A 22093-nucleotide genomic window follows, 5' to 3' on the forward strand; every position below is an offset into this window, starting at 1 on the left:
CCCTAATATCCGCGAAAATCTAGCACGAGAGAAACAACATAAAATACCCAAGCACCAAAGATGATTAGCCCGGAGAGAATAAAGAATGCCTTTCCCCTCGAATGCTCCTGAGGTGGTAGGCTTATATCGTCTAAAACACCCCTAAATCTGCTTGAATCTCTAGAAGACCGAGAATTCAATAGGCGGCGACTGCCTGATCGATCCAGATCGAGTAAGGACTCGCTTGACAGGGTGGACAATCGGCCCATGCGATGGCTGTTAAGTGACAATCCATCATTGCCAATGCCAACGGCTTCAGCTTCCGAATCCGAAAGTCTATCCGCTCCCAGAGACCCTACAGGATCTCCGTCGACGAAGCGATCTTCCCCATCCTGAGATGATAATGGTTCATAAGCAGAAGTGGCACCCTCGTTATTTGAGACAAAGGGTTCCTCGCCATGTCGTCTTGAGTCGAGTCTATATAAAAAATGGATGCCGATGAACTGGGCTATGTTAAACATCGCAAACCAAAAGAGAACTCGGAAGACTGCGTCAGGTGTCGGTAGCTTTCCCGGTGCTTTAACCCCAGAGTGATGGGAAGGCAAATGATTAAGGCGTGGTGCTGGTGTTTTAGGTGGGGAAAGGGACGTCTTTCTTCTGTCAAGTAGGTAACCAGCTACAGTGACAGATATCGTAGCGCCGGCCTGCTCCATCTGTAAAATATGACAAGAGAAACGTCAGTACTGTGCATTGCGGTGAATCCGCAGGGACATACGCTTTTATGAGCTCCCAAAGCAGTTGGGACGTGTCTACGAGGCACAATCTTGGGTACAATAAGAACCAAAAGTACTGATGGGCCAAACGTTAATGTATCAAATTACTCAACCGCGGATTGTTAAGCTCACGAGTGGCGAATCCTTGTCCAAAAGTAAAAAGGCAAACAGCAGGAAGCGCCGAAAGCGTGAGATGTGGCGGAAGTAATAGCCAGCAATATCCGAGCAGAGTGAAAGCCGACGAAAGAAGACACAATCTATACATCGTTGATCTTCCCTGAAACCTGTCCGTTATGAATCCAACCTACGAACGGGGCAAGCGCGAGACTTCAGAAGCCACAAAAGTAAGAGGGGAGCAAAGACTGACAATAGGATAAAGGATGATACTACCAGCATGCAAGAATGATGCAATCTTGCCTGCGTCGTACTCCGAATACTCATATCTTACTTGGAAGAGATTCGCTGCGATATTGAAATATGGGCTCCAAATCCACCCGCAAAGAACTGACGGGATTGTTAGCACCCGTAGCACTCCTACTGACTAATGGACTTGAACTTGATCACTCACAATTGAACGCAATGTATGTCCAAAAGACGTCACCCAACTTCGTCATATCTCTGAGGATGACCTTCTTCTTTTCCGTAGCAACTCGCAGTGCATCATCTCCGCCCATCAGTACATAATCGGCTTTCTGTTCTGCCTCCTCGAGTTCCACACCTGCTCCATTGGCCAGCCATCTTGATCCGAACAGATAAATCAGATTGATGATGAATGAAAAACTAGCGAATAGAGTCGAAACTACGAAAGGGGCGAGTGGTCCTAGGCTTTGAGCTAAAGGATAGCTTGTGAAGGCAGCAATGAAGGATGACCCTTTCCCGGCTAAGAGACCGAATGCAAGAGATACACCCAATCCATGGTCGGAGAAGAACCGCACAATAATAGTTTCCTGTGCATTCGCGCCGAATTGAGATGAGACGTGTATGGGTACCCTCAATGAATCTGCAAACCTGGACGACAGAAATTGGAGAGACCCCAAGGCCGAATACAAACAACCCAGCGGCCATTAACTTAATAGAGGCAGCGTTGCGGCCCCAAAGTAGCACCAACTGGCCTATAAGAATCAAAGACGTAGCCAATAAGCTTGAGCGAGCTGTACCAAGTCTTGAGGCTAGGAATCCAGCAACAAGGGGTGTCCATGTGTTGTTCACCGAATAGGAGGCGAGAATTGCGGAGAACTGCAAATTTGTGGTTCCAATGTCGCGGATCAAGCTACTCTTTAGAGGTCCTAAAAACTCCCGACCGCTAGGTATCGATGGCTGCTGTTAACGATTTGGGTGGGGAGGCCATTTTCGTACCAACTTACAAATGGCTGCCAAAACTGAGCGAACAGGCGCACAATAGGGCGATCAAACGTATCACGTATATCCTGACGGATGACCAGCACAAGGGTGCAGGCATCTTTACAAACGGCGCCCTGCGGATCACATGGAGGAGTTGCACAGGTTCGCCGGATTTCTGAACGTGGGCGGACTCAATTAGCTTCAATTGAATGGGGACCGTGCGCACGGGAGACAAACCCCGAAAAGCTTGTCCCGCTAGGGTCAGGACGAGGAGACAGCAAAAACGACTAGAGAAATCACGGAAAGCAAATAGGGCGATCGACATCGCCAGAGGAAACGATTCATTTGTGATTCATTTGAAAAGCCGCCAAGGAGGCTGCTTATGTAACCTGGATAGTTGAGGCTGGGATCCTGCACATTGCCGAAGCATATTGTGTCTTCCACAGGCTATCGGTGAGAGGTGCATTGGTATGGTGTTCATGATCATGGCTGGGACGCTCTTGGTTGAGCATATCATTTTTTCTTTGAACACTAACCCAGATCCGCCGGCAATTTAAACTGGCAACGCACACGTGACCTCACTCGAGGTGTTGGCACAGGCTGAAGCGAGCTGAATCTCTACTCTAGTCTCATCATGTCGCATCCGACTCTGCAAAACCAGCCCTCGCTTATGAGCGTCAAACAGAACTCACACTCGGCGTCCACAACATTGTTCAGACGGCTAGTCAGCTTCCCTCATTCTTCCTCGCACCGCGTGTTCATGTTGAGTTCTATCGTGAACAGATATTCGATGGGACTGTCCCGCTTGAAATAAAGATTGATCTCAAGGATTTGCCAGCAAATAGTGATCGGAGTCTTGAATATTATTACGTGGGTGTGACGCTAGCCTGAACAAGATCAGCAGCCCGATGTCTTGCCCCTTTCACGGACAGGTTCAAGCGCCCAGAATATCATACCTCCCGCTTCTCATTCCTGATGTCAGGAAATACTTAGCCGAGCTCGTCCTCGATGATTCTACTCAAATCAAGGAAGAGGATTGGTGGTTCGAAGAAACAAGTTCGGGAGCCTTGATGAAATGGTACGATTGCCCGTTAACGAGCAATGATGCATCGCGCGCGATATTGACGGGTTCCCACCCGTGTCAAGGCACTGGCCCATAGGGGCGCTGTATGATGGTCACACCGTGGCGGCGCAACTTGCCCAAGTGACGGCGTCAGGTTTCCTCAATGGCCCTGGGTTTGATCCCACACCGGCGCATCCTCTGCGGTTGACGTTGCACCTAACATCACCGCCAACGGATAAGCTATTGCTGTCACCGTCAATCGAGGCATGCAAGCAGGCATTCATGGGACAGGTGAAGGAAGCAGATTTCTTGCGATGGGGAAACACGCGACGCGTTACGGGCTTACGGAAGCAAGAGCAAGACGGGATGTGGGACGGACTCCGAGAACGTGGGTTGATCATTTCTATCCATCAATTTTTTCGATCGAGCACTCACCCTAAAAATAGACAACTTTGATGAATTTTGGCGCCATGCCTCCAAAATATTCCCAGCACCTGGCTCCATCCAAACCCATGCCAAAGACAGCCATCTTCGGTCACCTTCGATTGAACCGGTCGCTCAAGCAGGAGAGAAGGATGACGCCAACAACGTTCGAAGTGTGCCTGTGCGCATTCATCTACCAGATGGCCCCGTGTTGCAAGATGTCGTCTCTCCTTTGAACGAGGACGGTAAGTTAGCTACCTCATAAAAATGACCCCCTCTTCTCGCTAACAACTACATAATACCAAAACAGGTCGCCCAACAATGCTCCGTGATTTACTTCGTAATCACGTTCCATTACTGTTCCCACCCCAACCATCGGTTCCCCTAGCATACGCGATCATTCAAGGCGTAGTTGTTCCGGGTGAGGCTGAGGTCGCTTGGCTAAACACGTGCATGGGAGGTATCGATGGCTTCTTATCAATATTTATTGGCATCGGAATTGCCTCTTGAGTCACAACGATGGCTACGCGTAACATCTATATTCTCAGCCATGCGCCGGCTACTCCCCATCATTGTACATAATGAGTTTGTAACTTGGATCGCCGCATGAATTCATTGATTGCAAAAATTCGGTAGAGTAATCGGAAGCAAAGATCTCGAGCGTTCCTTTATTTGATCATAAGTCATCCGTCCGTCCTCAACATGTCTCAATTTCCTCCACCAATCCAATCCCCCTCCCCTTACAATGGCCATAGCACCGCAACAGAGGAAAGCGTTGAAGGATGACACCAATGTCCATACAGAGAGGTTGGTCGAACTGCTGTCCCTCGAAATTGCGACTGAAACCTTGTCTTCCAGGTCGCCTCGTTCTAAATCCATCCTTTCACGAATATTTCGTCACAACAAAGTATGTGCGCCCATTACTCCCCTCACATTGCAAGATGCTAAACTCTCCCATGTCAATGTCAGTCACCCCAGTCCATATCATCAAGTCATGCCCGCCTAACATTCGATTGCCTGTACCTTATTTTTACTGCCTGTGAACGTCTTATTTGCGAAGAGTCAGCTTCTTTTGGGGTACCAGCATATCGCTTACAATCTTTTCTTTAAGCTAACGATGACACTTCTGCCAGTTCACTGACAAATCGCAAGACCCTACACGAGGGTATCTGTATGACTTGCACGAGGTCGATCCTACGTACGCGCACAAACAACTTTCAGCCTGTTCACTCGTTTGCAAAAGTTGGACGTTGCCTGCCCAACTCCGGATGTTACATTCCACCAAACTGTATCGCGCCTCCCAAGCCCAATCTCTCATTTCCTATTTGCAATGTACAGGCGGAGCAGGGAATGCAATTCAACACCTTGAGTTGGGTAGAGAGCCTGGGGAAAAGAGAGACCACACTTCCCTCTCTCGTTGGCATATATTTGAACTCTTGCGACGATGCCATCGTATTCGTTCCCTGTCCTTGCTGCAATGGAGACCAGACGACGTATCCATATCCTTGAATTCTCGCTCCCAATTCCTGCCGCCCATATCACTCGATGTATTATCACAACATGATCCCTTCGAACGCCTCACTTCTTTGCGTCTGCATCAATTTGTTGGATCCTGCCGAACCCTAGTGGAACTATTACTTCTAGTCCCTGGTCTGGAATCGTTATCATTCGAAGGGAAAACTACAGAACTCGACTATGTATCACTCTCATCCTTACCTCCACCTCCATTCAAATTGCAACGACTTTCCGTTGCTGGGTACGATGGTGGTTTTCTTGATGGTATCTCCTGGATCCTTGCTTCTTCGTGGAGGACATTGCGAAGACTGGATTTAGGATCAATGGAAGGTCCAATGGAACCGGAATTGTTAGCTGGTCTTCTTCAGCCCTCAAATAGCATCAACTTCCTATCCTTAACACGATGTCAACATATCGATATCGCCTCTATCATCCAAAGTTGTTCGCAACTAAAAGGACTAAGAATTGACGGTACCGCCTCTCACCCTATACCCCTCGACACTCCTCCGTTGTTCGATCTTCGTCAGTGCCTCCTAGCAATCTCAAGCCCATATCTCATCTCCCTCAATCTAGTCTTCATTGGAGAATTCACTCCAACGAACCATGCTGCTCCGTCCGCCATCAACAAGGTCCGATTGGGCAAATCACCCTCTGCCCGCGAAATGGACGATTTAATGGAAGACCTCGATAATCTCCAGGCTCTTTCGAATTTACGTAGTCTTTCGTTGGAGTTCAATACTCGACGTGCCTACCCGGATGCACCTCTGACACAGTTACGAGCCGTGAAGGATTATTGTTCTTCACGCCGGATCGCGATGGATATGCCTGATTTGTACGACTTGGTCATGGGTAGCAGGCAATATCATTTCAATCCCACGGAAGAGGGTCGGAATCAACGACACTCTCGGTTCTTTACTATACATATTTGAATATCCCTTTAATCGTTGGTTGGCCTTCCTTGCCTGATTTGTTCTCCCCATTTCTTACCGCCTTTCAAGACCTGTTATCTCGATTCAGACGCATGCTCTGCTTCCACATTGATTCTGTATCTTGACCTCACTCGTGTATTCGAATAAACCTTGGCCCATCGAATAATACTCCTCTGTGGATCATCTCCATTCTCTACCAATCCTCGTCCGACTTCGCATTGTACCCTTTTTCCAGAACTAAACCATCGTTTGGCCGCTCATGTTACCAGATAGATCGACAGCCCGCTAGGACTTTGAGCTAATATTTGGCGGAAAATCGTTATCGTCTGAACCTATGAGATGCATTACTAGTATACTTATATCTCGCATCAATACCTCGTTAGAAAGACCAATTGGAAGAACAAGGCATGGCGATGCGCTGGTACGGATATCATGAACGTTCATATCAGTTATTGATACCATTTATCCATAAGCTACACGTTTCACTGTACAACTGCTGCGTTCCACGTGTAGCGCTTATTCTCGTCATATCTCTTTATCACCTTTGTTTGATATCTTGTTATTACCTTAGCTACTTATTTTTTTTTCGGTGGAACCTCATCGGCTTTCGCGATACGTGAACCTTAGCTACTTGTGGTTACAATGTTAAGAGAGGAGATCTTTCCCCGCTTGAGTATCCTCAGGAGTGCCACATAACAAGCTTGAAGGGAAGAAAACTCAGACGGCAAGAAAAATATTGGCACTGGTGCCGGTCTTCAGTGCGAATCATAGTTGGTTATAAAAATGTGATGTGGAAAAGAGGTTCTGCAACGGCTTGGAGAAGGGGGTGTGGAACAAATGCGGGCGATAGTTTATGTGGCAAAGTTCTGCGACGATGGGCCGTCGGACACATCTGAGTTCGGTACCGGAAATCGCCGATACAACCACATCCCCACATACTAACAACAATTCGACGTCAAAGCGCTCGAATCACAGTGAAGCGACAAGCGCAAAGCTGGTAGGATATACGCTACCAGAGAGGGGAATCCAATCGGACTGAGTTCCTTCTCAAAGTACACTGCGAGCCTGCTGGTCGCGAGCCTGTCATCGATCTTCATCGGTCTTGGCGATATCATGTCAGTGAATGGCTACATGTATTCCCAACGGACTCCACCTCGAGAGGCCCAGTAGCGTGTCCCTATGCCAGATGTATTGTCCCCACAGCTATTTGATGCCTTCGGGACCTCCGTCAATCGTCGGCTTGCATCTTCTACCAACCTCGGTCCTCAGCATATTCGGCTTCGTTTCACGTCCTCTCCTCTGAGCCAAAACGCCTTTAGACAATCATTGAGTGATGTTACAAATATCATCAAAGCTTTTTCCAATGCACGGACGAGCCTCCCAATGGTTACTAGATGTGGCGCAAAATTAATTATACCCTGGTACAGCAAGGCCTACGCGAGAGTGTCTCAACGTTTTAAGCTGATTGATAGGAAAATATGCGCGTCTGGGCTCGTCTGAAGAAGTATTGGAAATGACCAAAGGCGCCATGGGGTCATCATACAAAGTCCTTGAGCTCTGAGCTTCATGTGACCATGACATTGACGACCAAAAATATCACCTGCGCTCGCCCTGATGACCGTCTTGGGCCTGACGAAGACTGCCACATGATTGGTTCTTGATCTGGCAAGTCGGCACGGTGGTTGTCCCCGAGACCCCGATTCCGAATACACCGTATCGCGTCCTGCTTTGCCACTGACGCGAAGAGTCAAATATGTCCCTTTCCCCGTCGCCCGCCAGCTGGAGAGCAGTTTACAACGTATGTGTGTGTGTGGCTGACTTCTTTGGAATGTATTTCCGAAGATTTCAGAGGGAGGCGGCGGCGAGGAGGCAAGTCATAAGTCTTGCATAGGTGAGGGATACCAGAGTCATACGTGGCCACTGGGCCGTTCCTGCCTGCGCTTCTTGGGCGGAACCTCCTGGTCAGGCGGAAGCAAGGGTGGATCTAGCCACCAATATTCGGAAGATCAATTCCAAAGAGTGCCACGGAGGTGAAGTGGTTTACTGGGGATCGTCGCATTGACATGTTTTGCGTTGAGTCGTTTGCATCCGAAACTCCTGGGCTCCAACTTGTTCACCCATTACCACTTTTGAGTCTCTTCCAGTTCATTCGCTCTGGTCGCCGTCATTATGCGAATATCGTTGTCGTTCTTCCTGCTTTTGGTTTCCCTCCTGCCCTTCGCGTTAGGACATGGGTCACTCCCCCCACCAATCACCAGGGATATAACAGGCGCTAACCCGCTTAGCGAGATCGGTGTAAGTTTCCACGTCACTCCGTAAGTCTCGCCACTGGTATTTATCCCATTATACACGTTGTACACGACAGGGCAGATTTTCGTGAGTTCCGTTGATTGGTCCCTTCCCCGATGAGTGTACTGATTCGGTGGGCACACAGTAGGACAGTCATTTTTATTGGGATATCCATCCTCTCCGCCATTTCGGCCCTTGCAGTCTGTTTATTCATAGGGACGGTCTGTTTTGAGAGACATCGCCCTTCTCGACCCGTCTACTTTAGGGTCGCTTGCTTCCTTTTCCCAATACTTATCATACAATTTGGTAAGAACTGCCTTCCTAAAAGGTACCATGCAACCCTTCATTTCAACCCCTTCATTTTAAGGAGTTGGGATGTTTATCTTAATCATACACCTCCCATGTGAGTGTCTATGCTAATGCGACGTGCGAGCGCATTTCCTGATTGACTACCTCCAGCGTACGTGGTTACGGCAATGAGAGTACAAGTCATCCGTGCGTACTCATGGCCATTGCCCATCCCCACGTCCTGCTCAGTCTATGGTAGGTCGATGATCCGAACTGCACTGCACTCCCAAGTCTTAATCATCGCATCCCTCAGCATTACTTTATTATCGGTAAACTAGGGAATTAAAGTCAAATGTTATCTAATGCAGTTCGACAGGAGCGTTCATCTTAATCTCGTGCGTAGTCATTGGGTAGTCCAACTGGCCATCAAGATCTTCTCCTACTATATCATGCCACTTTGCACTGCTCAGGCCAGTAAGATGCAACTCCCAATCGCACCTGTCTACGGCTTATACAATATCCAGTGATCTTCCTTCTTGCGACCTTCTTAGGATCAAGACCAGGGTATGTTCTCTAGCGTTGTGGATGACCTTGACTCCAGACCATTTTTCCCATCCCAGTTCATCTGAAACCTTACCACGACACTTGATGGCAGCCGGCTCATTGGTTGATGTAGTTTGCTCAACCCTGTCTTCGTTCTGCTGCTCTCCAGCCTTATGGCTATTCTATTGTGGGCACCGTCAACCAGGCCAAAGTTCAGGAACTGCAGAATCTCGCCAAGCAATACTTCTTGCGGAACTCCGAAGTGTAAGTTAACAACTTGAACTCTGGAAAGTGGTGCATTGTGTCCTAACGCGCCATAGCTCGCGGCATTCTTGTCGATTGTTATTCTCCAGTTACCGCGTGGGCTTCTCCTGATATTCTGGGTCAGTGTTGAACTGCCGCGGCTTGACTCGTACCAACACCGTTTATACAGCCTAATGAACCACTTGTGGATGTAATATCGGCGGTCACTGGACCGGTGACTAACTTATTCCCACCTCTCATACTCCAGGGAGCTAACGTAAGCTACCACCAGGTGTATTTCCTGGTGTACTTGCAGCTGGTGGCTCAGTTATCGCCACTGCAGAGGACTGCAGTACCACCAGGGAACACAACCAGTGAGTATGATCACGTTGGGGGGACCACTGGCGCTAACGAGTTTGTAGGTACCAACAGCAGTACCACCGAGGTGAATGCTTCATTTGGATGGAACAGTTCGTCATACTCATCAGTTATGATTAGGACGAGGTCATTATCATCTCGTCAATCGGGGTTGTGAGTGATGTTTCTGGACCTTCTGCGCCGCGATGTCTCACGTTGACCCCAGTCAACCTCCGCTCAAACCGAGGCTTCAGACAGGAATGATCCACGCCCGTCTTAAAGATGGGCTTTCATTCCAACTTCCAAATCCCCCATCAGTGCGGATAAGAGTATCGTAAAATCTCGCAGCAACACGGTAAAGACAACGGAGGGAGTGGCATGCATCTTCCACTAGCTATTTATGCCGTGTCCCCCATCAAATGGTCAATGTCTTTGCGAACTCCAACGATTGCTCTTCCTTTGCTTCCGCCTGAGTGTATTTCCGGGATAATTTATTTCCATACGGTTCCTATCAGTGACGTATACGTTGCAAAATTTCGTTGGTGCTCCCTCATTTGGAAGATTGGTGAGGAATATAAGCTTGTCACAAGACAGGTTGGCTAGGGATCGCGCACCCGCAGCTATCGATCCCAAGCAGGGATCTGAAGACCCGGTGGCTGCATGGTGACATGCAAATAAGCATACACTGCCTTGTGTAAAATACTCACTAAACGCTAACATAACAAGAGGTACGGGTTTGTAGCAATCAACTGCACCTGCAATCAAAACGTGGCAAGCCGATCAAGAGTTTGGCAGACACACGAAATAGCTTAACTGTTACTCGGCAGATATCCTGATCAGAGATCATGATTAGTAGGATAGCTGAGGAGAGCATAAGCCCGACTATGGGGTGTGGCGTACAGGGACGTTTGATAAAAAAAAATAATTGCAACAAAGCCTATCCAGTGCAGCCACTGACAGGGGTACTATCCGAGATGAGATGTGGGTTGGAGGAAAGATATTGCAGCGGGCTGTATCTCGTTGAGATATTGATGATGTTGGACAACTATGGGGATGTGGAAAAGAAGCCTCACGACCGCTTACATAGGAGAGATAGTGGAAAATTTGCAATGAGGTCCTGCGGGTGAATAGAAGCGAGGAGTGGCGGAAAGGGCCTCATCGTATCGGAAAGTGCCGGGGAGCCCGCCGATTAGGACGTCCTCTGCCTACCAGCCGCAAGCTGGCCGTCAATGTTCATTGGTCTTGACTGGTGACATTTTGTCGGACGAGGGAAGAGTTCACAGCAGCTTCCACACCTCGCGCAATGCCAATAGCGCTGCTTGGTGACTTATTGCTTTCACAGCTAGTCAGTGCCCTCCAAGCCTCCCTTGATCGTCATCTACCGGCCCCAGCATATCTGGTTTCGTATTATATCCCCTTCCAGAACCAAGGCTGGTCATTCAATTGTGCGATAGATGTTGTCAACATTCCCCCGATGCGCAGACAAACCTTCCAACAGCTAACATAACCAACTTACGTTAGGAATGCAGTGGCTCGGCGGTTTGAGTAGTTGATGGAAAACTTTGCGAAAAATCAGACGTCTGAGGGGGCGCTGGAAGCGGCCAAAGGCAACGTTGGGAATCATCCCACTCTTCGCACCCCGATACGGGTGTCCTCCGAGCTGAGCCTCTTATCAGCCGAAACAGTGGTGTGTTGGTGGTGTCCAGAATACCACATCTGATCATCGTGATGGCCGACACTCGCGTCGTCAAAGTAGCCGTGGCGAAGACCGAATACAAAAATTCTGCCAATGAACGGCTGCTCTGTGAGATGATTGGCGATTCCCTTCCCATCTGGCAACTCGACTCAGTGATCGTGCCCGAGAGCTTGACCATGACGCTGCGCCCTGCTTCCCCGCTGACACGGAGGTTATAAACGCTCCCTTTCCCGTCATTTGCTAGTTGGAGTGGGCGGATACTGAGGTAGGGCGGAATGTGTGTGTGACAGGCATCCTTGAGAACATACCGGTGGTGGAGGCAGTGGCAGGAGCAAGGTGTGTCAGAAGACATAAACGGACCGTCAAAAGATGAGTCAAACGGATTTTCGGCGTCTGGGTCTGTTTCCTGTCTGGGGGCATGCCATGGGTGCCAAACCCCACGCTCTTTGAGGATCGGTTTCAAAGACCGGCGCTTCAGGGTTTGAAGATGCTCACTGGGACTGTCGCATTGACAGTTTTGTTTTCGGTTGAACACCCATTTGCATCCGAGGATCCTTCGCATCGAGTCTCTGCCTTCCATCCTTAGTGTGTTTGTTCTTTACCACATCTGAACTGGTTCCTGTTTACTGGTTCTAATCACTGCCATAACGTGAATATCCTTGCTCCTCTCTCTGTTTTTAGTTTGCCTCCTGCCCTTCGCGCCAGGACAGCAATCGCTCTCCCCACTTCGGCGTTCTCCCATCGGAGATATGGCAGACCCTGTGAGCGAAACTGGTGTCGGCTTTCGCCCCGATTCATAGGACTCGACAGAACAGGTTTTCGTGAGTTGCGTCGCTTGGTATGTATTAATTTGGTACGCTCTTGTTTGGTTTTCCCAGTACATATCTGGCAATTTGGTAAAAAAAAAAAAAAAACAGTTCTGGATGTGGCAGCATGCGATCTACTCATCCTATTCAAATTCTTAAGGAGTTCCGTGTGAGCACGCACATCTGTGCGATATATTAGCGCCTTCACTGATGGCTGCCCCAGCATGCAAGGTTACAGCAAGGACAATATAAGTCATCCGTGCGTATTCATGGTCGTTGCCACTCCCCGCCTCCGGGTCAGTGTATGGTACGTCGATAGCTTAAGTTGCACCTCGTTTCCGAGTCGTACAACCCCACCCGCTAGCATTACTTTATATCGGTGAACTTTGAGGTTGTTTGGGACTTAATGTCATTCGACAGGTGCATACGACTAGATTTCAGACACCGCCAGGAGGTCCTTTCACATTGTACCATACCACCTTGCATCGCTCAGGCCGGTAAGATACTAACCTCATTACATCAGTCCTTCCCTCATACGGTCTTTAGTCCTCTTCGTTCTTGTGACCCTTTTGGGTCAAGACGGGGGACCTTTTGACCCCTCAGCTCATACGAATCCGTCTCGCGACGCCTGGGTCACTAGTTGATGCGATGTGCTCAATCTTATCTCCCTTCCGCTGCCCCCCAGTTTTCTACAGCACCGCAACCAGGGACCGCTGAATCTCGGCAGGCGATACTAATTGCAGAATTTCAATGCGTAAGTTGGATGTCTGAGCGATATGTCGCGTTCTAACGCCCACAACTCCCTGGCATTTCTCTTGATAGTCATTTTGCGGATCCCGCGGTGGCCACTCCCGATCCCCCGGGTTAGTGAACTTTGAGCCTGTTTAAACCATTTCCACAGACATTGATCACCCACCAACTCCCATGGTCGATGAAACCCACAACAATAATGGTGAGGTAAATCTTTCAATATGAACAGAGCCCCTATGGCTGTCTTCATCAATTGGTGGCAGCTGTGCTGAATTGCGCCAGTCTCACGACATCACCTCTTCATCGTGAACATCCACTCTCTGCGCGAGACGAATTCCCAATTCGTTCCCATCGTCAACGCACCCTTCACTTTGCCAAAACTGTACTGTCCCGCCTCATTTAGGAGATCGATGAGACTTGCGAGCCCACCACTCAATAGATCAGTTGAGAGTCACACATGCCTTTGTGACACTCCCAAGTACTAGACTAAAGAGAGAGGCTCGCCGATAGCTACAAGTATCCCGTTATGTGCAGATGAAGACGATAAGCGGCCCACGCTGCCGTGATCTCGCTAGTTAGTATTAAGGCATGTAGCTTGCGTGCTCTTAGTTGATATGTATAAATGAACCTAGAAATACGAGGGGCGCACGCCCTTGCAACGCGGTGGCTGCGATCATACAGTAGCAGTCCAGCTCAGCATTAGGACTATGATTTCAACTACAGTATCAAGCCAAGTCCAAATTACAAGTCACCGCGTCCGCGCGAGCAACCATTCTTTTGCCGGGACTTCGCGAGGAAGGGCGCACAATGGGCATTGCCTAACTTACCGGTATTGATGGACGAGGATTGCTTTTCTAAAGGCGCGCATGAAGACAGCTCATCGAACGGTCCTGGGACAGGGTCTTCGTGTGCGCCCAGGAAATACTCTCGCGCGAATGATGACAACTTAAGCTCGTTGAGCATGTCACAATTCCTGGGCATCACCCATACAAGGAGCTGAAAGATTCACGGGTACGTTTCACGGGATTCGCATCCCGTGTGAATCAACCGTAGGGCTTGGTTCCGCGTCAAGGGTGTACTAGGTCAAGATTCCCGATAGTCGCAGATCTTGGAACCCCAATTCTAAGTTCGATACGAAGGACATTAGAGCATCAGTCTGTTTAGGATAAATCCAATGAATTGTCCTCCAAAAACTTCAAAAAATGGCTAAGAAGCGCATATCTTTTATTTGCTAAATAAATAATGGACCGGAGCTGGTATTGTTCTCGTCGAGACAGAGAGGGTAGGATGAGAAGTATCGACGATGCGGAATGCAAAGTGAGGATGTGTATCGCAAGAAATTACGTCGCTAAAGAAGCAAATGCAATCAGCGCCACTGGCTCTCGAACCTTGGATGAGCGAGGTTGCTTACCGATAGTTTCGAGTCCGAGGGTGTTCTCTAGAGCGCGGGACGCGAAGTACCGAACATCCGCATCGGAATCTTGTTTTAAGGCCTCAACCGCAGGTATAATAATTCGATGAATGACGTCCTGTCCCAGAGCCCCGGCTTCTAACATTACGTGGGCAAGTACCTGCAGGGACTTCGCAACGTTAAATCTAATGTTCGGAATAGGATCGTCAACCAACGTCAACATCGTCTGCAAAACCGGCCCTTGAACAACATCGGGTTTGAGGGTTGGGGCGATAGTGGTGATCGCGAAGACGGTGGTCATGCGGTAGAGGTAATTTGGATGATTCGCCATCTGAAGAACCTTCGGCACAATAGTGTTCTTCGCCCAGTCTGCTCCGAACGCTTCAGTCAGTCGTTTAAGGTTAACGGTGGCGGCTTCTCTAATACTGAAGACGTTGTCGCCGAGCCACGACATACATAACGTTCCCAACTGCTCGTCGAAGAATTGCACACCTAGCTGGGTGGCAAGAAGAGGGATATATTCGATTATGGCTTGGCGGACGCGCCACTGTTTGTCCTCGGCAAGGTCCACGATTGCAGGGAGAAGGGATTGGGAGAGAAGTTCGATTCCGATGACACTGTTGACTTGATCCAACTTGCTGATTATGTTCAATCTGACATCGGGGAATTCGTCCTTTAGGAGGTGTAAGAAGAGGGGAAGGAGATGTTCTATAGTGGAGTCTTTTCCCAGGAGAGGGGCGAGTCCAGTAATCTGCCCACCTAGTGCAGCTCGCACATGCTGGGATTGATCGGTGGAGAGATCCCGAATGTAGGCAAGGAGTCGAGAGAGGATGATATCAGGGGTCAGGAGTTTTGCGAATCCCGGTATTTGTCCGGCGGCCGCAGTTCGCACTTCAGCCTCATTATCTTTTAGCAGCTGAGCATAGGCGGACACTAATTCATCGCGAACAATGTCTTGCCCAACACATTCAGCGAGCTTTGTTGTGGTGAGAATTCGAACACAAACGAGAGCCAGACACCACTCAAACTCACTTGCACGAATGTATTAGCTACCATGTATCTCACTCGCCAACTTTTATCTTGATACGTTTGCCGTATGGATGGAAGCAAATACTCCTTGACTTGGATGTGTGTCATTTGCTGGGCGATCGCTATCAGGTCTTCCACAGTCAACAAACGAACAGAATCTTGTTCATCTGCAGAGAGCCGGTTGTATATTTGAAGCGCATCACTGAGCACATGGTCTTTTGTTATGACCTTCGAAAATGCCTGTTTAACCCCGAAACCATAAGAAACAGATCGATGTTCTTGGAAGGGAATGTCGACAAACCGCTAGGTGCTTTGCAGCCGCCCTTCTCACCATCGGGGTATCATCTTGGGCGATGGATACAAACAACCTTCTTATCTCATCTTGACTGGTTGGAGATGCCTTAGGATACACTGGGGGGAGCAATGATGCTGATGAGATCCGTGAGGTGAACCATTCCCCAGTGGCGAGTTTGCGAACAAGCGGCACAGCAAAACGTTCCGTTTGGTCTGGCGAGAGCACGCCCACTATTTTGGTAATTGATTCAGCAGCCTTAAAAGGCGTAGAGTCTCTTCAGTTCATGGCCGGATAGCTAGAAACAAGGGCGCACCTTGTCACGAACGAGTGTCTCTTCGACAGCGGCCAGATTCTCTAACGGACCCAATAAAAGATGAGCGTACTGCGGCCCGCCAAGGTATTCATCGAATCCTTTCCCAAGTTCATCGGCCAGCGCCAGCAGAACTTCATCTTCATCATCGAGGGAGTCTTGAAGAAATGGGATGAGATCATCGCGTGCTCGCTGTGTACCCAGGGCGAGCGCGATCGTTGATAGTCTACGAATAGCATTCAAACGAAGCGACACATCCTCCGATTTGAGTTCATCTATAAGGATACTGAGTGCATCACCCAACATTTGGAGAAAATGTCAGTCAAAGTTGTGAAATCCGACCAGCGCGCCTATACGATCGCGAAAGGGATAATACTCACGCGATTGGGTACAGGTCTGACATGGATATTTATGCCGATTTCAATGGGGATATGTTTACGCGAAAGCGGTCAACAGCGCGAGCAGTAACGATGCTATGGCGAGGTCAACTTCAGAGGGGTTAATTCATCGGATGCAAATCGACTGGATACACACCGGAAAACGCACAAACCACACAGCGCCCGTTGAAACGGCGAATCAATGAGGAATTAATGATTTGTCTAGCTAAATATACAAGAGAAGAAGTATGAGGCCGGCACTTAAGTACATTAGAGACCTAGGTCTCGGCAAAGCAAGTGAAGCTCCACTGATCTGTGGACTGCGATAAACTTGGAGGGAGTTAATTGTCCAGCTTGCATTCTGGTCACCACCCCATCAGCATATGCATATCATTAGAAGAGGGAAAAACCCAACATACCGCAAAGTTACTTGGCGTCATGACACGTTGCGAGCATGTACCAGGACACCCCGAGGATATGTAACTTGTTCCAGCCCAGTCTCCGCAGAAAGTTATATCTAATACCCTATTAACTGTCCGCTCATAACCACAGCCGAATGACGCACCAAAGATCATTTGGTGATCGTAGAAGATTTTACTCGTGGGACAGAGGGTATTATGAAGGAATGCTACTGGCGTTCCCCAATTGTTTGGTTGCGGCGCGTTCTCTTGAAGGTCTTCTGGTATTGCAGCTCGATGGAAAAACCCTGTAGGAACAACATCATAATATCGCTGCGGAGTATAGTGAACGGACTTACAGATTCGAATCCCGTCATCTGCCCACATCATAGCGAAAACCCCTCCTTTTAGGACATTGAATTGAGTGCCATAAGAAGCTTGACTGGTATCAACAGTTTGACACCCGGAGTTCGAATTCGCAAATGCATTGCAATCAGTGGACTTTAGGTGCTGTGTAAGCTCACATGCGAAAATCGAGCGCTACGAAACACACTGACTTCGATCCATCCAGTAGAATTTGGGCCCAAACTAGTCTTGGGATTTGGAGTGGGCAAACTACACCCTAACAGAACTTGGTTAAGCAATCATACGTGAGTGGGATCAATAAACGCACGGACCAGGCTGGGTGTGAAACGTCATAGCATTGTGTACGTTGTCATGTACCCCCTCCAGGATATCTATTTCGCCTCCCCACGGCCAATTCGGCCCGCTGGAAGGATTATAAGCCATTCATTCCCTAATAACAGCCCAAAAGACGTCACGCACACAGTCCACCAAGCCGGCCAAACACCGCAACTGTGGAATCAACAAAGTGAGATACTGCATGAGCTAAGAGATGCCCTTTGGTGCTCACCCCCATGGTGCAGCCTCTACATCCTGACAGAGGAATTAGTTATGAGTCCAGTTGAGTTGCCGCAAACATACTAGAATAAATAGTCCTTTGTTGAACACGGCGTACGATTCAATACGGACACTGTTCCGGGCTTGACCGGGGGCTAGCGTTGTCCATCGATCAACTTGCATGATCGCCTGCCCCACATTGTTGACATATACCATCCCGGACTGAGTTGCCCATTGCCGTGATACATATCTATGTGGAGAGTGAAGGGCTAGTCGGCCAGTCATGCGGCTACGGAAACTCACTGGACTTGTCCACTAAAAAAAGACACGTCTGTAAGTATGTAAAGCAAGGCGGGCGATGGGTGCTACTCACTGTGTTGGATCTGGGTAAGTTGCAAAGGACCAATCACTTCACGCATAAAAATCGCATCAATACGTAGTACACATCATTCATACCACGGATCAGTACACTCACTCGAAGAACGTTGACCCCTCATATATTCGTTGGATGACCCATGATGAGGGTAGACCGTCGCGTTTTGCACTCGGCGGCCGTCGTGGGTCCAAACGGACCAGACCATCTGGCCAAACTCTTGGCTTCCAGCCTCTGTAGAGAGCGCTGGTGCCTTCATCCGATGACTTGTGCCAGCGATCCAGCAACGGTATGCGAGGCATTATCCGTAATGCTTGTACAACCTGCATTACGGTGACATCGAGAGCGAGAGTAATAAGGAATGAGCGTAACCGCATTATGAGCAGCTGCTGTGCGGCAAGGTGAAAGCCCCACGCCGAAGAAGTTCACAGAAGGAAGCAGATCGCTCTGAAGCACCCAGCCAGGATGATAAAATTTGGTCGGGAGTTGTATCAGGAAAGGCAGGAGATGCGCAGCACACTGTAAAGTTGGAGGCTTTTTGTAACCCCCCAAGTGAGAACTGGGCTGTGGTACCGACATAAGTAAGCAACGTCAACACGTGTATTCCAGCCATGGCTTGATCTGGCGGCCAAAATCTAACGCAACAGACGCACAAATCTATTTCTGACTTCACAAAAGGAAATTTTTATGGCGGAAAAGATGCTGAAACGCTCCGGGCGATATGTTAATATATGCAGGCCGAAACGGATGTCGTGAAAGTGTTCGTGAACGTGGCCCCAAGCCGATGGATACTAAGGGTAAACAGATAACAATAAAGCCATACATGGGAAGAGCGTACTGTATACAATTCAAATTTACCCAAAATGAATAGCCACGCAGTCCCGGTCCGGGAGCATGCGAGGCCGAGACCAACAACCATTTACTAGAGTGTGCGCGCGTCTTTAGAACAAGTTGGTACTTCAAGTGTAACCCGGATTGATCGGAGGGTTTTTATCCCACAGCGATATTGTACAATGAACCAAAAGCGAAAGAGAAATATATTATAACTTAGCAGGGAAATCAAGCCACAGTACCTTCTGCCACTGGTAACCGATCATACTGGGTCCTCGAACGTGATGGTGAGGTCGCGCCAAGCGAGTATGGCACGTCCGCTTGGCGAGATGGGAGAAAAAACTGATGAAGGCGTGAGTACAGTATCCCTCGAGAAAAAAAATAAACAAACAAAACAAAAACCCGCACATACCTCCCACCAGGTGCGGCCGGATGACCATGCTCGATTAGAGTCGAAACCTATTCGCTCCAGGCGTGTCTTCACCGCTGCACCAATCAATAATCCAATGATGGTCAGAAGGAATAAGGTGACAATCATCTGATCCCGAGGCGAATCTCGTTCTAGTTCCCGTCAGAATGCTCGAACCTGCTTGATCATTAAGTGGGTTATTTTGCTCACGAAAGCAGCGTGTGTCAACATCGCCCTCCTTCCCTGTCCCCGTGTCTGGGTTTTGATCACCAAGCCCTGCATTCAAACATATTGGGAGTTTCTGATCCAAGCACCATTGCTTTGTGCAGGTCAAGCATGGTTTCGAAGGGTCGGTAGGCCTGTAGATAGGCTGTATCGTGTAGTTTGAGAAACAGATGCCTAATTTAATGATAGCATTAGAAATATCCCGAAGATGGGGTATGAGCCCTACACTTGCAGAACCATGTGCCGCCGAGACTCGAGAGCCCCGTGGCAATTGCACTTGATAACTAACGCTTCATAAGCAGTGAGAGCCTGGAATATTCTCCATACACATACGTGTATGGCGAAAAACACCGCTAGCCACAATAGACGCTTGCCGAGCATGCGACGTAAGTAATCCGTTACTTGGACTTGATTCAGACAACGGCGTTTGCCGAGTCCACCAGCGATGCCTTCCAACCAACACACAAAAACACTCTTGATCACCTTCTAGCTGCTCGACAGTATCTTTATTTCGTATTAGCAATCAAATTTTGAATAGCCCGGAGCTTAACGTCGGACACTGATCCACTTTTGCAGAAGCTGGGATACTGTACTGCCTAGGAACTGAAGAACACCGTTTCCATTCACATCTAGGCCTAGCCCGACTTTCAGAAGGCCCCAAGGACACCATTTATATGCCCCAAACGCTCGCCGAGGCTAATGCTTCACTTGTAAAACAACCCGAGATCTGACAGCTCCACCTTCACACTGACACCTGCTTCAATTTCGGCCACTCCTTACCAACAGCAGGACCACCCTATAGTCAAAGACTTTATCCATGACCCCGAAAAACATGAACCCCTGTCCTCGAGCAGCCCGAACTAAACCTAGCCGGGCTCCACCAAAGATACTCAGCAAGGAAACTATGCGACCCCCTCCCACACTCTCCCACATAGAAAGCACCCAGCTCGATCAGCTACTTCGTCCATACAGATGTTCCCAGCCGCAGTTTCGGCCCGGATAAGCTCTATGGGAACGCTGGACTTAGACCGTAGCCTAGGCGTGATGGAGGTTGGAATGACCACAACAGACAATATTGTACAACAGAACAGGAAAGTTCCACCGCTACAATTATGGAGATGCTTGATCCCAGAAGCGCGATAGAACACTTCCAAGGCAAGCAAGCATATAAAATCAGGCTCGCTCTAGTCACAACGAGGTCACTGTCACCTGCGCCATTCTTTCCGTCATCTGCAATAACTGTGACGAACCCCACACCACAGCAACCAACATCTTTCTCGGGTTCTCTCCCACATCCCATGGTGACGTTGATGATAGCGAGACTAAAATGTTCAAATTTCATCAGCCACTACACTGCCTGGGAGGCATGCCTAGTGGTAGATGTCAGAATGATCATTTTCCAATCTTAGCATCCTCCCTCGTAACCCATCATCTGATCGAAGGAGCGTCAGCTGCCGCGAGCACGTTCAGACATGACACGTAGATAACACAAGAAATCAACTTGCACGCCACAGCATGCTATACATGCGCGAGGCCGGGCTACCCGATCCCGGGCCATCCTGGGAATATTGGATTGTCTATTACATCTTTAACGTAACAGTGGCTGATTCAATGACGCAACTTTGAATTTGCAGTCCGACTCAAAAGACCAGTATAAGTGCCATGCAGGGGACAGAACGTGGCCCCAGAGGTCATTTTTCCCCATTGCAAAGCCGTTACTGATTCTAAGTTTTTTGATAAACGAAACATACACATCTAATCATCATGCGTCTTCCGAGTTGCGCACACAGAAACGCAGTGTCTATACGCAGCAAGGCATATTGTCAGTTTTTTGTTTCACTAGAATGCGCGGCTTCCCTATGTGACGTATCCTGTGAATTGGGCCTGCGGAAGAGTTTCCCGGGCCAATTGTAATTCACGGCCCACCTACTCCGTAAGCCTGCCGTGCGCGTGTTTGCACAGTTGCATCAAGCCACGTATCCCGACTGTGTGCGGATGCAGCTTGTCTAGGATCGCTTTATGAGCAAGTGCGAGGCAGGTCCTCATGCGTGAGAGTGCCACTCGCCTTCCTCGGTTCACACAAACGTAAGGCCAATGCTACCAGGATGTAGTGGACAATCATCGATATGTCGAAAAAAAACGGCATTTGTATAGTCGCTTCCAAGCTAATAACTTCGTCAATGAACTCCCGGCGTCCACCAGATTTCCGGAGGGAATAGCCGCTTGTGATGAAGCGATGGCCAACATGGTGCCCTCCAGATCGACGTCAGAGATTTGTGTAAGTAAGAGACGAATTGCGCTTGCCCATCGGGTGGTTCTTCGGGTTACGGCTACTAGTTGAGTGGCGAGCCCCTATGGTTGAATGGATTCAGCGACACAGATATCCGGATGCTGGGGAGACCGGATGCGCTGGATCATATCTTGCATTCTTACAGATGTCATTCTGGACCTAGTGATGTGAGCTACATCGGCTATGACCACAAGCTCGGCTATCCAGGAGGACTGGTGTGGGGGGTATGGTCCCTGGATTCCTTAATTGG

At 48.9% G+C, this 22093-nt stretch overlaps 9 protein-coding genes across 9 annotated transcripts; 4 read left to right on the forward strand and 5 right to left on the reverse strand.

Moving 5' to 3' along the window:
- Window positions 1-2: 2 nt before the first annotated feature.
- EI90DRAFT_2913193 (major facilitator superfamily domain-containing protein) lies at window positions 3-2211 on the reverse strand (the record flags this gene model as incomplete). The annotated part of the gene is made up of 7 exons (XM_039054490.1): window positions 3-692; window positions 755-828; window positions 885-1056; window positions 1120-1256; window positions 1321-1699; window positions 1761-2055; window positions 2117-2211. The coding sequence occupies 7 exons, from the start codon at window positions 2209-2211 to the stop codon at window positions 3-5; spliced, it is 1842 nt and encodes a 613-aa protein (XP_038918698.1).
- A 552-nt stretch (window positions 2212-2763) lies between these two features.
- On the forward strand, window positions 2764-4212 carry EI90DRAFT_2969802 (autophagy protein 5; the record flags this gene model as incomplete). The annotated part of the gene is made up of 6 exons (XM_039055668.1): window positions 2764-2817; window positions 2877-2963; window positions 3026-3171; window positions 3240-3544; window positions 3603-3824; window positions 3890-4212. 6 exons carry the CDS (start codon window positions 2764-2766, stop codon window positions 4087-4089), a joined length of 1014 nt encoding a protein of 337 aa, XP_038918699.1. The 3' UTR covers window positions 4090-4212.
- A 20-nt stretch (window positions 4213-4232) lies between these two features.
- On the forward strand, window positions 4233-6411 carry EI90DRAFT_333188 (uncharacterized protein). The gene is made up of 5 exons (XM_039067496.1): window positions 4233-4386; window positions 4438-4486; window positions 4549-4656; window positions 4713-5616; window positions 5668-6411. Exons 1-5 carry the CDS (start codon window positions 4325-4327, stop codon window positions 6021-6023), a joined length of 1479 nt encoding a protein of 492 aa, XP_038918700.1. The 5' UTR covers window positions 4233-4324; the 3' UTR covers window positions 6024-6411.
- Window positions 6412-8329: 1918 nt separating this feature from the next.
- On the forward strand, window positions 8330-9023 carry EI90DRAFT_3048516 (uncharacterized protein). The gene has a single exon (XM_039059625.1). The coding sequence runs from the start codon at window positions 8429-8431 to the stop codon at window positions 8717-8719; it is 291 nt and encodes a 96-aa protein (XP_038918701.1). The 5' UTR covers window positions 8330-8428; the 3' UTR covers window positions 8720-9023.
- On the forward strand, window positions 8953-10243 carry EI90DRAFT_3048519 (uncharacterized protein). The gene is made up of 9 exons (XM_039059626.1): window positions 8953-9074; window positions 9125-9164; window positions 9221-9407; window positions 9464-9526; window positions 9577-9621; window positions 9679-9760; window positions 9809-9831; window positions 9885-9917; window positions 9970-10243. The coding sequence occupies exons 1-9, from the start codon at window positions 8963-8965 to the stop codon at window positions 10021-10023; spliced, it is 639 nt and encodes a 212-aa protein (XP_038918702.1). The 5' UTR covers window positions 8953-8962; the 3' UTR covers window positions 10024-10243.
- Window positions 10244-14216: 3973 nt separating this feature from the next.
- Window positions 14217-16508, reverse strand: EI90DRAFT_3048530 (putative ser/thr protein phosphatase 2A regulatory subunit A). Its single transcript, XM_039059627.1, has 6 exons — window positions 16421-16508; window positions 16044-16326; window positions 15737-15985; window positions 15439-15675; window positions 14407-15382; window positions 14217-14343 (listed from the first exon to the last, which is right to left on the reverse strand). The coding sequence occupies exons 1-6, from the start codon at window positions 16441-16443 to the stop codon at window positions 14336-14338; spliced, it is 1776 nt and encodes a 591-aa protein (XP_038918703.1). The 5' UTR covers window positions 16444-16508; the 3' UTR covers window positions 14217-14335.
- Window positions 16509-16603: 95 nt separating this feature from the next.
- On the reverse strand, window positions 16604-18282 carry EI90DRAFT_3048531 (glycoside hydrolase family 16 protein). Its single transcript, XM_039059628.1, has 12 exons — window positions 18191-18282; window positions 18089-18124; window positions 18019-18030; window positions 17800-17965; window positions 17729-17751; window positions 17641-17670; window positions 17493-17584; window positions 17373-17437; window positions 17175-17316; window positions 16983-17123; window positions 16837-16934; window positions 16604-16778 (listed from the first exon to the last, which is right to left on the reverse strand). The coding sequence occupies exons 4-12, from the start codon at window positions 17929-17931 to the stop codon at window positions 16644-16646; spliced, it is 858 nt and encodes a 285-aa protein (XP_038918704.1). The 5' UTR covers window positions 17932-17965; window positions 18019-18030; window positions 18089-18124; window positions 18191-18282; the 3' UTR covers window positions 16604-16643.
- EI90DRAFT_3048533 (uncharacterized protein) lies at window positions 17882-18779 on the reverse strand. Its single transcript, XM_039059629.1, has 4 exons — window positions 18742-18779; window positions 18191-18652; window positions 18089-18124; window positions 17882-18030 (listed from the first exon to the last, which is right to left on the reverse strand). The coding sequence occupies exons 2-4, from the start codon at window positions 18463-18465 to the stop codon at window positions 18015-18017; spliced, it is 327 nt and encodes a 108-aa protein (XP_038918705.1). The 5' UTR covers window positions 18466-18652; window positions 18742-18779; the 3' UTR covers window positions 17882-18014.
- A 368-nt stretch (window positions 18780-19147) lies between these two features.
- On the reverse strand, window positions 19148-19725 carry EI90DRAFT_2913297 (uncharacterized protein; the record flags this gene model as incomplete). Its single annotated transcript, XM_039054493.1, has 3 exons — window positions 19148-19261; window positions 19332-19480; window positions 19539-19725. Coding segments are annotated over 3 exons (450 nt in total), but the record flags the coding sequence as incomplete, so codon positions are not given.
- Between the last annotated feature and the right edge of the window lie 2368 nt (window positions 19726-22093).

This window comes from Cantharellus anzutake (assembly GCF_015039405.1).
Source record: "Cantharellus anzutake strain C23 chromosome Unknown EI90scaffold_13, whole genome shotgun sequence".
NCBI classification, from domain to species: Eukaryota; Fungi; Basidiomycota; class Agaricomycetes; order Cantharellales; family Hydnaceae; genus Cantharellus; species Cantharellus anzutake.

Coding starts and splice junctions, on each gene's coding strand:
- EI90DRAFT_333188 (XM_039067496.1), top strand. CDS start 4,325: ATGGCCATAGCACCGCAACAGAGGAAAGCGTTGAAGGATGACACCAAT. Junction 4,387..4,437: donor ACCAATGTCCATACAGAGAG/GTTGGTCGAACT, acceptor CTTGTCTTCCAG/GTCGCCTCGTTCTAAATCCA. Junction 4,657..4,712: donor AAGAGTCAGCTTCTTTTGGG/GTACCAGCATAT, acceptor CACTTCTGCCAG/TTCACTGACAAATCGCAAGA.
- EI90DRAFT_3048516 (XM_039059625.1), top strand. CDS start 8,429: ATGAGTGTACTGATTCGGTGGGCACACAGTAGGACAGTCATTTTTATT.
- EI90DRAFT_3048519 (XM_039059626.1), top strand. CDS start 8,963: ATGCAGTTCGACAGGAGCGTTCATCTTAATCTCGTGCGTAGTCATTGG. Junction 9,075..9,124: donor ACTTTGCACTGCTCAGGCCA/GTAAGATGCAAC, acceptor TACAATATCCAG/TGATCTTCCTTCTTGCGACC. Junction 9,622..9,678: donor TATCGGCGGTCACTGGACCG/GTGACTAACTTA, acceptor AGCTACCACCAG/GTGTATTTCCTGGTGTACTT.
- EI90DRAFT_3048530 (XM_039059627.1), bottom strand. CDS start 16,443: ATGTCAGACCTGTACCCAATCGC. Junction 15,676..15,736: donor CGGCTGCAAAGCACCTAGCG/GTTTGTCGACAT, acceptor GGGGTTAAACAG/GCATTTTCGAAGGTCATAAC. Junction 15,383..15,438: donor TAGCTAATACATTCGTGCAA/GTGAGTTTGAGT, acceptor ACCACAACAAAG/CTCGCTGAATGTGTTGGGCA.
- EI90DRAFT_3048531 (XM_039059628.1), bottom strand. CDS start 17,931: ATGGTATATGTCAACAATGTGGGGCAGGCGATCATGCAAGTTGATCGA. Junction 17,585..17,640: donor TGGCCGGCTTGGTGGACTGT/GTGCGTGACGTC, acceptor TAATCCTTCCAG/CGGGCCGAATTGGCCGTGGG. Junction 17,317..17,372: donor ATTCTACTGGATGGATCGAA/GTCAGTGTGTTT, acceptor CAGCACCTAAAG/TCCACTGATTGCAATGCATT.
- EI90DRAFT_3048533 (XM_039059629.1), bottom strand. CDS start 18,465: ATGCGGTTACGCTCATTCCTTATTACTCTCGCTCTCGATGTCACCGTA. Junction 18,125..18,190: donor GAGGGGTCAACGTTCTTCGA/GTGAGTGTACTG, acceptor TTATGCGTGAAG/TGATTGGTCCTTTGCAACTT.